We start from the raw sequence: 15,019 nt of genomic DNA, 5'->3' as shown, positions 1-15,019 counted from the left end.
CAAACGGTTCCCCAGTTCGCTACAAAACATGAAGGCCGGAGGGCAAAGCGGCCGAAACGTTGTGACTATAACAACCAAGATGAGGAAGTCAGTCCGACAATCTCAATAAATTAGCAGTGAATGTTTGATTCTGAACACCAATAAATGAATTCAAAAGCCTAAATTCACTATAAAAATAGAAGTTTGCGTATATAAAAAACATAGAATGTTTGTTCATATTTTTAGAGTTCTTTTAGAACAAGACTCTCAGTTAAAAACCTAAAAGTAATTTAGATAGAATTAAAACTAAAATGTTCCGGGCAGTGTTAAACTTAAACTGGAAAACACAACCAACCATTAAACTTTTTCATTTCAATTTACACTTTTATGGCATTTTTTTTCCTTCTAAATTTTACTGGCAAATTACATGTTTAGTCATTCATTTAACATTCATTTAACATTTGTAAATTGTATAAATACATCTCTTTAATGTTTCTTTTAGTTTCACTTTTACCCTTGTATTTCCGTGAAACTAGTTAGGATGTTCCAGGAAACAGGCATAGAACAATCAGGATTCATTTTGAAAGCTGGCCATGGCGAGACACACCTTTAACGAAATTGAACTGGAGGAGTTTCGAGCTATCGTAAATAAATTATCGAAAGCGGACAAGTTAACCTTGGCAACTAATTTTAAAAAGGATGTATATTTTCAAGGTTTGATATTCTTTTTTTAATTAAAATTGTAGAAATTAACTATATTCTAACTTGCCTTATCAGATCTGAAAATCCACTTCTTGTAGGCGATTACATTTAACTACCTGAAAAACTCGATTGTAATATTACAAGAGAAAACAAAATTAACAAAAAATCAATTATTTTAGAATTTAGTGTGAAAGATGAATTTTGTATTCAATTTAGAATTAATGTTTTGATAAAAGATAGTTTTTGCTATCTTACACACAGCATAGTTTATCCTCTAAAATCTTTAAAATTTACTTTATGTCTGTTATGGTTCAACAGCATTAAAAATATCCGCCAATAAAGAATTAAAAAATAAATAATTAAGACTTTATAGCTGTGATCACATCTGTATATAAATTTAGATGATCCCCCACTTCCTGACCAGTTAGAAGTCAATGTAAAAAATTTACCATAGTTTGTTATTTTTTTTTAATAAATAAATTTATACTAATGTATTGCTTTTGTTTCAGTAATAGGTGAGTAAAAATCTTGTGAATTTTTGTGTAATAAATGTTAGGGACTGTTAAAATGAAATTTAATGTCTGTTGTTGTTACAAGTCAAATTTATAAAGTTAATTTTTAAATTTTGTGTTAAGATACATTATTGACAGTAAAAAGATTTTGTTGTGTCGTAAATATACACAAGCTAAGTAGAAAAAAAATAAAAAATGTAGTCCTGATCAAACAAAAGAACGTTTTAAGTTTAAACAATTATTTATGTATTGAATTAATTTTGGGAATTATTTTGGAGATGAGTAATTTTTTTTTATTTATTTAATTATTTGGACTATTATCCCCATCTTCTAGTTGTTGTTTTCTCCGAGAGATTATATATCTAATGAATAGTTACACTCCTCAAAGTGATTTAGGGGCATGCAGTGGAAGCCTACGGTAAAAGTCTTAATCCGCACTAACGCTTTTCTAAAAGCGTTAGTGCGGATTAAGACTTTTACCTAAGGTTTTTCCATTTTTTTTTTTTTTAACTTTATCATAAAGTTAAAAAAAAAAAATGGAAAAACCTAAAGTTTATGTTAGCTTAGGTTCAAGATAACGTTATAGTTTGAGTAGGTATTAGGAATTGAGGTAAGAATTTTGCCCAGTCAGTGTATATTTAGATTTACGAAGCTTATTTTAAGTTATAAATTTATTATAATTTTACTAGAATATCTTGTCCTTTTCTTCCATGTTTAAGCTTAATAATAATACTTTCCATGCTCGCATTTTTCTATTGTAATAGATATATAGGTTAACAGATTGATAAACATGCCATGGATAAAGAAATTTAATTAACTCTTAAATCTGTACTTATGAATAATTTGAACCAGACATAACTCAACGTCCAATCAGCTTTGCTCAGAACATGACGTCAACCACTGAGCTTTGCTGAGAGTCGCTGATTAGGAAAGTTTAACAGACATTACTAAAAAAAAAACAAAGAAAAAAAAAACAGAAGAAACATGTAAGTATAATAAAATTAACAAGAAAAAAATTGAAATAAAAAAAGAAACAGCGACCTACGATAAAATTTCTATTTTAATTTTTGTAATATTTACTGGAAAAAAACAAAACGGTCAATGTGCACTGGTTGACCAACCTATATATTCCGAAAGCTACTTTAATTGGACAAAAATTGTTTACATCAAAATATGTAGAAATATCATGCGGCTGCATGTTATTTCTACATATTTTGATGTAAACAATGAAAACGTGATTTGAAAAAATTTCTCACAGATCAATTTCGATATTTTGTATAGACATAGACTTATTTAAATGATCAACGTGAACTATATATAAACTGAAATATTATCATAAAATAAAATCTCATTACACCAATCACCCACCCTAACGTGAGCTTATCAGAATATTGGGGGGGGGTTATATCACCCGTCTAGGTGAAGGAAAACTCTGAAACTAAACCAAAGGGGAGGGAGGCCTCTCCAGTCTTGGATGACAACCTTCCTAGAGCTGATGACTCAAACAAATTACCGTCTGCAAACCTAAATTGCTTAAGGAGTAGATAGGCTCTGTCTATCGCCGGCTTCCATACTCCTTCTTTGCCTATTAGTCAGGCGCAGAGACACTATCACAAGTGAATCGACAAAACACCTAGTGGTAGATCTTGTTCCTTGTCTAGGGCATTGAATGCCGTTCCCCCACTCCCGACACATCTCACCCCTCAAAACTGGACACTTGGGAGTGCTTGAGTACCACGCATGCCTGTGCAATTAGATTGGGGTGATCTTCTTCTGATGGGCTGAGGGTACCGGATTGACAGTTCCTGGCTGCTGTTTCCGACTGGTAGTACAGGTGCCCTAACTCTTTGGTAGCGCTTAGAGCGGCTGCTCCATCAACAGTTGTATAATATTGGGATGTTTGTAGTGCCATATCGCGCATGGAAAGGGACCCTGCGCTCATCCCCGATGGGCTTTTCTGAGGCCACAGTCCTAGTTGAAGAAAGGTCTGCTAATGGTCTACTTGTGTTGCATAATCTGATACCCTGCATAACCTCTTGTTCAGCTCTCCCTCACCTAACTGAAACTCTTTAAAAATATGATGACAGTACAATAAAAAAAAAAAAGCTTAAACCAGGCCTAGGGACAAACAAATCCATCTTGCCTCCTCCCTTGAGGCTTGCATTCACTAACATCCATGGGCTTAGAACTAATTTAGCTGATGTTGAAGCATTTCTCATAACAAATATCCTGGATATCTTAGCACTAAGCGAGACTAACCTAAACTCCTCCATCCCCTCTAACTACTTTAACATGCCTGGCTATCTCCCACTCTGCCGTAAGGACTCTGACAGACATATGCACGGACTTGGAGTCTACATTCATAACACCCTCCCCCTGACAAGAGAAACAAACCTAGAAACGGAGGATCAAGCCTTTATGTGCTTTAGACTAAACATACAACACAACATTAGCTACTTTCATTTTCTCTACCGCTCTCCCTCGACCCAGGACTGCACCATAATATACAAAGTCTCTGACAGCATAGACACAGCACTCTCCCTCGGCACTAGTGCACAAGTACATGTATTTGGTGACTTTAATGTTCACCACAAAACTGGCTTGGATTCTCAACTCACACAGATGCAGCGGGCAGCACAACATATAGTTTTGCTATATCTCACTCCCTATCACAAATGGTTACGTTTCCAACCCGTTTCCCTGACCAGCAAGAACAACAAGCATCACTTCTAGATCTGTTTCTGACTACAGTTCTCAAGGATTGTACAACAAATGCTGACAGCCCACTCGGGAACGCTGATCATGCAGTGATAATGGTAGAAATCGCCCTAAATTCTAGACCCAAAACTGAAGAGCCAGTGCTCAAAACAACGAGATATTATAAAAAGGCTGACTGGGAAGCCATCAGAGATCTTATCAGAGATGCCCCATGGGGAAATATTTTTTATCTTCCTGCTGAACAGTGTGCAAATGAGACCACTGAATGGTTCAAAACAGCAATGGAAGCACATGTTCCCATGCGGAAATTTTATAGCAAGCCCCACTCTCCCCAATGGTTTACTTCGACTGACGCAACTACCATTGCTCAAAGGCAGCATGCATACCACAGATTTAACCGACATAAGTCCAGTTCAAACAAACAGAAGTATATAGAAGCTAGAAGTAACGTTAAGAAAGAAATAGCGACAGCTAAGAGAGAATTTACTGAAACCACTAAAAAACGCATCGAAGCACAAAAATTAGGAAATTGTGACTTCTGGAAAATCTACAACAGTGTAGTAAATAATGGACAATCAACAATTCCCCCGCTTACCAACAATCACGAGGTTGTTTGCTCAGCAACCGACAAGGCTAATATGCTTGCCAGCCGGTTTGCCTCGAACTCCACACTGGACCCTTCCAACCACCCCCTGCCTGACTTTCCTTTCCAGACAGGCGCCACGCTAGACGATCTAAAAATCACCCCTGCTCAGGTACACGCTATCATAAAAAACTTGACACTTCAAAAGCATGTGGACCTGATCTCATCCCAGCTGTGCTATTAAAAAAGTGCTCAGCCGAAGTAGCTCCAGTTCTCTCCAAACTCTACAACAAATGCCTTAATGAATCATGCTTTCCTGGCTGCTGGAAAACTGCTTCTGTGGTACCAGTATTCAAGAATTCTGGCGAAAGAACTGACCCATCAAATTATCACCCCATTAGTCTCCTCCCACTTTTCGCCAAAATATTTGAGACCATAATTAACCATGCTCTAGTCCGGCACTTTACAGATGCTAAACTTTTGACTGACAAACAATATGGATATAGACAAGCCCGTTCCACAGCTGACATCCTCACTGTAATCTCTGAACGTATATACCATTCTCTGGACAAAGCGAGGGAGGGCAGAGCGGTAGATCTAGATATATCTAAGGCTTTTGACAGGGTATGGCATGAGGGTCTCCTCAGGAAAATTAAATCATATGGTATCACTGGTAGAATACTCAACATAATTAAATCCTTCTTAGATATGAGAAACATCCAGGTTGTCCTCGACGATCGTTCATCTAAACAGTGTGATATCAATGCGGGAGTGCCTCAGGGGTCTATCCTTGGACCTCTATTGTTCCTGATATTTATTAATGACCTCCCCGACAAAACTGCCTCTGAGATGGGTATATATGCTGATGACACTACACTCTATGACAGGCATGACAGGAAAACAAATGAACACATATCTAAAGAAATGAAAAAAACACTAGAGGATAACCTCCAATCTGTAGTGGAAGGGAGACATAAATGGATGGTCACATTCAATGCTGCCAAGACTAAACTGGTTTCTTTCAATAATTACAAGAAACCTTCTCTGCCACCAATAGCAATGGCCAGTGACTCCCTGTCTGAGAGTACATCTTTCAAACTGCTTGGCCTAACGTTCACAGGAAACATAAGTTGGAACAATTATATTGAAAACATTGCCAGGACCGCTGTGAAAAAGGTAGCTCTCTCTACCGTGCTAGAAAACTACTGACACCTGAAAGTATCCTGTACCTCTATAAGGCCACCATTCGCCCATGTATGGAATATTGTTGTCACATTTAGGCTGGTGCCTCTGCTGCTTGTCTCTCACTCCTAGACAGGGTTCAAAGAGAGTCACAAATCCGATAGGCCCTAAGCTTCAGCCTCTGTCCCATCGACGAAACGTTGCATCCCTCTGCCTGTTCTACAAGTATTTTAATGGGGAATGCTCTGACAAACTGCAGCCACTTGTGCCCCCACAATGTAGACACCCTCGACAAACCCAACAGGTAACTAAATCCCACCTCCACACAGTAGAGATCCCTAGGTGTAAAAGATCTTTCTACTCCAGTAGTTTCTTCCCCAGAACCGCTAGACTCTGGAATTCCATTCCAGGTTCCTGCTTCCCTAACTGTACTGACATGCAGAAGTTCAAGTGTAACGTGAACCGACATCTTGCTGCCCAAATCCCAAAATAGTGCCCCAGTAGTTGCTGCCCCTGATAGTAGCCCCCTACACCAAAGTGGCAATGTGCCTTGTTTGGGGTGAAAATGTAATAAAAAAAATAAAAAAAATATTGCAGTATTAAGAATTTTTTTAAAGATTCAATTTAGAATTATATAATCAATTCTTAATGCTGCAATATTGTAAGTTATAAATTTACTATATTTTTTACTAGAATATCTTGTCCTTTTCTTTTCCATGTTTAAGCTTAATCATATTACTTTTCATGCTCACATTTTTCTATTGTAATCTATGATTTTTGCAGGCTTCCAGTAAATTCACTTGTTCTTTGTTTAAATCGAGTCTCATTTTTTTACCCCAAATAAACATAACATACACATATGTAAAACAATGTATGGCACTCGTTTGCTTTTATTCTCTTTGTTTTACTTGTTACTTCTGTTTTCACAAGAGCGGTGAATTAGAAGTCACACTAGTCGCTGAAGCAACATGGTTACTATGGAAACTAGTCAGAAAAAACGTTGCTCACCTCCTTACGTATTTCTACGCTTTTGAACACCAGTAAATTCATCATAACTGTTAAAGTATCCTGTACCTCTATAAGGCAACCATTCCCCCATGTATGGAGTATTGCTGTCATGTTTGGGCTGGTGCATCGACTACTAGTCTCTCGCTCCTTGACAGGGTTCAAAAGAGAGTCGCAAATCTGATAGGCCCTAAACTGGCATCTAAGCTTCAGCCTCTGTCCCATCGACGAAACGTTGCATCCCTCTGCCTGTTCTACAACTATTTTAATGGTGAATGCTCTGATAAACTGCAAGCACTTGTGCCCCCATGACGTGAACACCCTCGACAGACCCGACAAGCTGCAAAATCCCACCCCCACACTGTAGAGATCCCTAGATGTAAAAGATCTTTCTACTCCGGTAGTTTCTTCCCCAGAACTGCTAGTCTTGGAATTCCATTCCAGGTCACTGCTTCCCCAACTGTACTGACATGCAGAAGTTCAAGTGCAACGTGAACCAACATCTTGCTGCCCAAATCCCTACATAGTACCCCAGTAGTTGTTTCCCCTGATAGTAGCCCCCTACACCAAAGTGGCAATGTGCCTTGTTTGGGGTGAAAATGTGATAAAAAAAAATTTTTTTTAAAGTGAAATAATGTCCAGACGGTGATGTGATACATGGAAGATGTTTATTCAGAGTGTGACACGGTCAGGCGTCTTGATTTTGAATGATGGTCACTGTTAGATAGTGCGGCCCGAAAAGCGGAATTGGCGCTGGTGGTGTTTTTTTTTAATCGAAAAAAAAAATGACAAAATAATATTTTTGTTTGTTAAATATGGAAACATGCAAAATAAGGTCCATCTTTCTTAATTTAAACAAAAAACACTCACGTCTAAAAATAGAAATCAGATGAACAATACATGGAATGTCTCGGTCGATATTCGATCATTCTATGTCAACGAAATCGAGTATCTAGCAGATCGAATTACGCTTACGTGTAGGTCGGAGTCTCTGGGCGAATGCGACAGAAATCATATAAAAACCGTGCAGATTTTAGCAAGGGAGTAGTCGGCTGGCGGTACTGGTGAAGAGACAATCAGCTCGAATTGAGTAAGCCGCGCCCTCTGGTCCCATCTTTAGAATCGTAGAATCGAAACGCCTGGCAGTGTTGATTGCCCCCCCCCCGGTTCTTTTCTACATATAACAAGCGTTGTTGTTTTTTTTGTGACGTTATCATCATCACCAACACCACACGACAAAACGTCTTAAGAGTATCAACGCGTGCGACTTGTCTTGAAGAGAAGTATTGAACTGCTTTGATCCCTTCTGCCCCCTGGCGGCCCTCCTCCACTACAAGGGGAGATCATCAGTCTGTCCTTGGGCAGGGTAAATAGGATGGGACATTAACACTTCCTCACTTTCCTTTCTGGTACTAAGGATGGACTTTTCAGGAGACAACATCAAAAAGTTATCTGCAGAGAAAAGAAAAAAAGGAATGATGGAACAAAATTGTATGACTCTACATTTTAGAATTAGACTGATAATTCCTTTGGTTCAGATGTGAATCCAAGAATTTTAAAGAAGGGAACTCCCTTTTTGGTTAAACCATTATCAATCTGTTTATCAGTGGGTATCCAAGATATCTTTGCAAATTTCTCCTGTCATCCATTTCTCTAAAAATTGCCATTTCAATTCGCAGTCTTTTGTCAAGTATTTGTGTGGTATGTGCACCGCATCATACAAAAAGGAATTGTCTGTTTTGCATTTTATCTTGATATTTGTAGAGTTGTCTTCCAGTTGTAACAGATCTAATATCAATTTTCTGTAATAAAGGCTTCAATGAGATCAACCATGGCCAAAGTCTCTGCACCAAAAGTGCTCTTGACTATTCTTTTGATGCGTTTAGATTGCCAGGCTATTGGCATATATTCGTTATTATTACCTACCAAAAAAATTATGTAGCCACCTTGTGATCCATCATCAGTTAGGTTAACAAAGGATGCATCACTGTATGATTTGCAGCAATTTAGGGTTTTCCAGATTTGGAATGTGAATTTGAGATTTCTCCTTTTTGGCCTTTTTTTATGGTTCGATTAATTTGTTTAATGCATTCCATATTTTCTTGTTTTAATATGGAACTTAAGGCACTAACATCAAAACTGAGGTCATGTCTCATTTGAGTGGCTAGCCAGTTGAGCTGACCTATTAGCTGCCTGGCCTCGGTGATCTCAGCTTATCTTCCGGCCTTCTTCCATTCTGCAGCAGGATGTGCCCGAGTTTCTTTGTATATTAATCTTGTCCAATATTGATGTTACTATTGGATTTTTTAAAATTTCTAATCCAATATATCGAAACTTAGCCACTTTTTCAGATTTTACTTTGAAAAGTTTACGAAGCTCATTAATGACTTTGTTCTCATAAGTCTCTGATCCAGCAAAGCAGAAATCATTAACATGAGTGGCAATTATCTCTTGTAGCTTATTTTTAAAATGCCAAGTGAATATAGCCTGCCCATATTTCGATGGTGTGGCCCCTAGCTTTACCAGTTCTTCTCTAAGTGTTAGGTACCAGGATCAAGATGCATCAGTTAGACCATATACACATTTGGATAATTTTCAAATGCAACTAGGAGGTACATTGGCTTCTTTTGGTGGAAGAAGTCAATGGGTCGATCTGTTTGCTCTGTTAAAAAGCAGTTTTAATGTCTATGGATTTGCATATCCAAACACTTGTTGACATAACTCCTAGGATTGTTCTTAAACTTTCTTTGGAAAATGTTGGGGAATCATTTCTAACATTGCAGGCATCTTTATCTTGAAAGCCTTTGGCAACAAGTTTGGCCTTAAAGGTTGGTTTGCCATTGTATTCTTTGTTACTGTAGACCCATCTTGTGCTTATCTTTGGTTGACCCTGATCTAGCACTTGTGTGTAGACTTTATGCTCAGCACAACTTTCGAGTTCTCTCTTCCTGACTTTGTCATATTCATCATTAGAGGAGTCTGTAATTAGATTTACTTTCGGGGCTTGTTCAGTGAGGGTTTGATTGTCATTCTTGGTTTCCCATTCCAAGACTCCATTCTCAAAATCAAGCCAGAATGAATCACCTTCCTCCATAATAACGTTCATTAAATATTTAATTTTACCAGTAGCTTTACCAGCTCTACTGATCACATTCAGTTTTCTCCATTCTTGGTCTTCATCATTGGCGAATTTGCATATTATAGTTTGGCCTGGTTTAGGCAGTTGCACAGATTTGGTGATCATTTCTGGTGGTGTATCACATATATTAGATTCATTCTGTTCAGGATTATCATCAGTTTCACTCCTGTCATCTACTGGCATATAACCACTTGTTGTGTCATTATTTTGGCTCTGAGGTTTTGTTTGTCCACTGGTGTCATGGTGCTCAGAGGTGTTATGGTGTGTGTCAGGATATAAAATTAAGTGAGAGGGATGCACTCTAACATATGTGGGTCTATGTTTTACCAGTATTTTTTTATGTTCCCAGTCTATGACAGAACCAGGACCAAGCCATCTATCAAATCTATTTCTTTTGATCAGTTATGGTGGTCCTCACCTGATGACAAAGGGCTCGTCTCAATTTTTCAGAGGCTTCACACTCTATGAAACCATTCATTGCAGCATGCATTGCATTGAGGTTGTCAGCAACAATTTGGCTAGTACTTACACTTTCTAGTGCAGGAATTTGATCATTCAAAAGGGAAGGTAGGTTAGGATTTTTACCAAAAACCAGCTGGTTAGGACTACACCCATATAAATTGTGAAGTGCATTCTTGACATTGACAGCCCATGATAGTGCAACTTCAAAATTACACTGAACGTCTTCTAATGTCTTCTTGACTATTTCTTCCAAAACACCATTGTGCCTTTCATTTAATCCATTACTCTAAGGAGATTGTGCGGGAGTGGTATGGACTACAATATTCAAGTTTTGAGCCAGGTCTCGGGAGAATTGATAGTCAAATTATTTGTCTTTATCAGTAAGAAAGGCTCCTGGGGCACCAAAATATGCAATCGACTATTTGAAGATAGCAGTAAGGATATCAGAGCTTTCCTTACCTGTAAGCCGGACAGGAACGCTATATCTTATTGCATGGTCAACCAGGTGTAGTACTTTATGTCAATTAATTAATGGCTGGTTAAAATAAGTTCCGAAGGGAAATCCTACAACAGGTTGAGGTGCAGGTTTTTTATACCTAATGCAGGTCTGACAAGTAAAAGGGAGTTTCCTTAAGATGTCCATAAATTCAGTATCTTTAAAACTAGCACTTCTGACAAGATCACATAGTTTTGGTGCACTGGATGTCATTTGGTGGCAATTTAAAAAATTTTTCTTTGCCTTTTTTTATTAATATTTAGAAATAAAATATATCTTAACTTACCCCGGTCTGGTAGAGGTCTAGATATAGGGATGTGGTAGTGGCCAGAAGTTGTTCACAGTAATTTTATTCATTTGCCAAACATTTCCGTTGTATCATGATTAAAGTTGAGGGTTGTCTGAGCCCTTTTCATTGCGGTTTTGCTTAATAACAGAGGGATATCATCATCAACAACATCATTTGTTATTTTAACGTTCATTTTAGCAATGATACATGGTAGAGTTACCTTTTTTAGTGCTTTTATTTTAATGCCATCATCGAATTTGAAGGACTTTCTGCCTTCTTCATAGGGAATTTCATTTTTGGAGTCCTCAGGCAAAGTTTAAAAAAACACTCTAGCCATTTCTTTCCGCATATGGTGCCACTCGCTCCTGAATCCAAGATGGCAGAGTTTATTGTCTGACCCAGAAGCATATTATCAACTTTGTCTTGGTTAAGCAACACTATATTAGCGATTTCTTCACAGTTCTTATTTACATCATGGCGATCGTTTTTATACTCCTTTCTTGTGTATGGTAATTATTTTTAGAATAAGGATACTTGTTGGCATAGTGGAATTTGCAACCATAGACGTAACAATTATTCGAGATTTTTCGATTTGAATGTCGGCTAAAATTACCGTGGGACCTCTTTTCTTATTACTGCTATCGCCTGCAAAATTAGCAGGTAAGGGGGAAGGCTTAACATCATGCGTATAGGATTTCGTTGTTCTGTGTATGTGTGTCTGCCTGACTGTAAGTGAGGCCACCAGTAGCCATACTGTAAGTAACATTGCCTATTTCCTTTTTGACACACATGGATTGCTGGTGAGAGGGTTTGGTAGGAGTTAAATTTCCAGGAGTGATTTTTTTATTTTTAATTGTATTGACATATCGCTTAGGATGAGGTTATTTATCGTTGTTCTAATTAATTTCTCATTTTCGGGGCTGAGATTGGCAGATTTAAGGGTGCGATAATCCAGGACTGGTTCAGGTAAAATTATTTGAAATTCTCTGAGTTTTGCCATGTGTTGGACGAATTTAATCAAATAGTCATTTATGGAAGTGTCGGGTTCACAATGATAATTTTCAAAATTCAATGCAGATTGATTTCTGTTTTCCATAAAAAGTGTATCCAGTTTTTCAACGAGATTGTCCATTCCTTCCTCAGCATTTAGTAATGAGATGTCCATTTCTAATACAGCTGCCCGAGCTTGTCCCGTGAGAGACAAAAATATGGCCAATGCTTGACGAGAAGGCGGAATATTCGTTGCTAACTGCAAAAGTTGAATTTCTCTTTTCCATGAATCGTAAAATTCTGGGTTTAATTTTGGTGGTTCAAATATTCTGGAACTCCTTTCGTTTTATACAGCTCTTGTACGCGCTGCTACTAGATGCTGAAGTGAAATAAATAATGTCCAGACGATGATGTGGTAGACGGAAGATGTTTATTCAGAGTAACAACGCGTGCAACTTGTCTCAAAGAGAAGTACTAAACTGCCTAGATCCCTTCCACCCCCTGGGGGCCCTCCTCCAATACAAGGGGAGATCATCAGTCTGTCCTTGGGCAAAATAGGATGGGACATTTACAATAACTTTTGTTTTGCTGAACGAAAATTGAACTTTTACAAAACTTTCAAGGATTAAAAAAAAAACTTTTTTCTATTTACACAAAACTTTTTGTATAAGTAACAAAACGAACGTAAATTTAAAATATATTAAAATAAATGGATGTCTTTCTGAGTGCGTTTTTTAAATATATTTACAGAACTTTAATAAAACTAATAATAATTATAATAAAAATAAAAAAAAACAAAAAGAATGAATTATATTAATTACAAAACATTAGAAACTGAAAATTTCGGACGCTAAACTTACTTGTACTGAATTTGTCTTTATGGAGAAGTAAGCAAATAGCAAGTTTTTTTCTTTTCTTTTTTTAAAATAAAAATGAAAATTATAAAAAGATTTGTATATATATATATATATATATATATATATATATATATATATATATATATATATATATATATATATATATATATATATTATAACAATAAAAGTTATAAAGATATGTGAATAAAATATATTTTTTTAAAAATCTCGATTATTTATACTTGTGATTTTATTATGCATACAATTGCCTCGGTCTGGAAGGATTTCTCAATCACTTACCACCTACATACATCGCACGTTAAATAAATATTGAATTGTATTAAAAACGCACAAAGAAAGATACACGCACACACACACACACACAAACACACGCACACACACATACACACACACTGTACATAAAAATTAATCTTGGTCGCAAAAATCTGAATAAGTCAGTTATTTTATATTTGTTTCTGCCATTAAAAAGTTTGGTTATACAAATTTTATTTGATTTTTTTTTTTAATTATGTGTTTTTTAATTAACATCATCTGAAAATTCCACCTCTTCACAGTAGAGATCCCTAGATATAAGACAGCCTTCTACTCCCGTAGTTTCTTCCCCAGAACCGCTAGACTTTGGAATTCCCTTCCAGGTTCCTGCTTTCCCAACTGTACTGACATGCAGAAGTTAAAGTGTAACGTGAACCGACATCTTGCTGCCCAACTCCCCACATAGTACCCCTGTAGTTTATGTCCCTAGTAGACCCCTATATCAAAGTGGTAATGTGCCTTGTTTGTGGTGAAAATGTAATAAAAAATAAATAAAAATTTTTAAATCATAAAAATTAATGTTTACATGATAGACTAGTTTCCTTTTTCATCGATGTGAGAAAAGGCCAAATTTATGCGTTAAAATATGGCAGCATCTTTGGAAACTATTCCCTTCAAAATAACTTCTTTTTTTTCTTTAGAGATAAACTGCAGTGGCAAATAATTATTCCTCCACTTTATTCTGCACTTGTAAATTATATAATCACCCCTCCCTTTACGTAACCGCTGGTAAATTGTATAATTACCTCCCTTTAACAGCAAGACATTTTTTTTTTACTCTCACACAGTAATTCAGATAAAGTATTTACTATGTTCCGAGAATAAGAAGAGAGATTGTCGTTAATTTATTATAAACATCTTTTTAATAAATATCTCTAGTAGAAAAACAATTTAGTCGTCCACAACTGATAGTGAAAATATCAAAAAAATAAAACTACTCCTAATTAGAAAGAAAAAAAAAAGGAAAAATGCTACGTATTCTGAAAACTATCTGGCTCTTTCGTTAAATAAACTGATCATTCACTCAAAAATCTTAACTATTATTATTTATCTAAATTATTTTTATGGTGAAGTAACCGGAATGTGTTACTGTTACATGTAATTGCCGAAGAAATGTAGAATCTGTTTCTTATGTTGTATATTTAAACGTTTAGTTTTCAAATCGTATAGACTATTTTTTTTTTTTTTACTGATTAGTTTTATCTGATTTCCGCAGAAGCAACTGTTTGGATGTTCTTTTTTTATTAATTCAAATGTAGCCGGAAAGGCATCTGGGGCTATATTTACTATTGCAGAGGAAAAACAATGGCGGGTGTTAGGGAAAGTCGGGGTAAGTTGAGCCAATTTTCCATTTTGGCTCTTCAGAATCCAAACGACTAATTATTTTGCAAAGATGAGTGTATGATTATAAAATTCTTTTATTTGGGAACATTTTGAAACAAGTTGCAGTTTTCTGCTAGTACACTTAAACCGACCATGTGCTTTACAAAAATGCATATCAAATGGCTCAACTTGCCCCGACCATGGGGCAAGTTGATCCAACCTCTGGGGTAAGTTGTGCCACACAGGGGTAAGTTGTGCCACGCAAAAATGTGTTGCAAATAAAGAAAGAACAAGCCCAAAATTGTTGCTGTGGTTATAAAACAAATTATAATAATGAAGTAGAAATGTTAATTACAGCGAATGAATGAACCAGCACAAAATTTGAAACATATATCTGAAAGTAAGTTAATGAAGTTGCCACTGTGACAAGTCACAGCTGAAAACGAGCT

At 36.6% G+C, this 15,019-nt stretch overlaps 1 protein-coding gene across 1 annotated transcript in view; it reads left to right on the top strand.

The window, feature by feature from the left end:
• Positions 1–427: 427 nt before the first annotated feature.
• LOC145266987 (uncharacterized) overlaps positions 428–15,019 on the top strand; it is a 33,630-nt gene continuing 19,038 nt past the window's right edge. The window contains exon 1 of the mRNA XM_080122838.1: positions 428–693. Within this exon, the coding sequence (XP_079978964.1) occupies positions 573–693 (121 nt within the window). The 5' untranslated portion in view covers positions 428–572. The remainder of the gene's footprint in view (positions 694–15,019) is intronic.

The sequence above is a fragment of the Euprymna scolopes genome, chromosome 4 (assembly GCF_053919585.1).
Source record: "Euprymna scolopes isolate OS-2025 chromosome 4, ASM5391958v1, whole genome shotgun sequence".
Taxonomy (NCBI): Eukaryota; Metazoa; Mollusca; class Cephalopoda; order Sepiida; family Sepiolidae; genus Euprymna; species Euprymna scolopes.
Note: the sequence above shows the minus strand (reverse complement) of the source record. Positions and strands in the feature narration are given on the sequence as shown.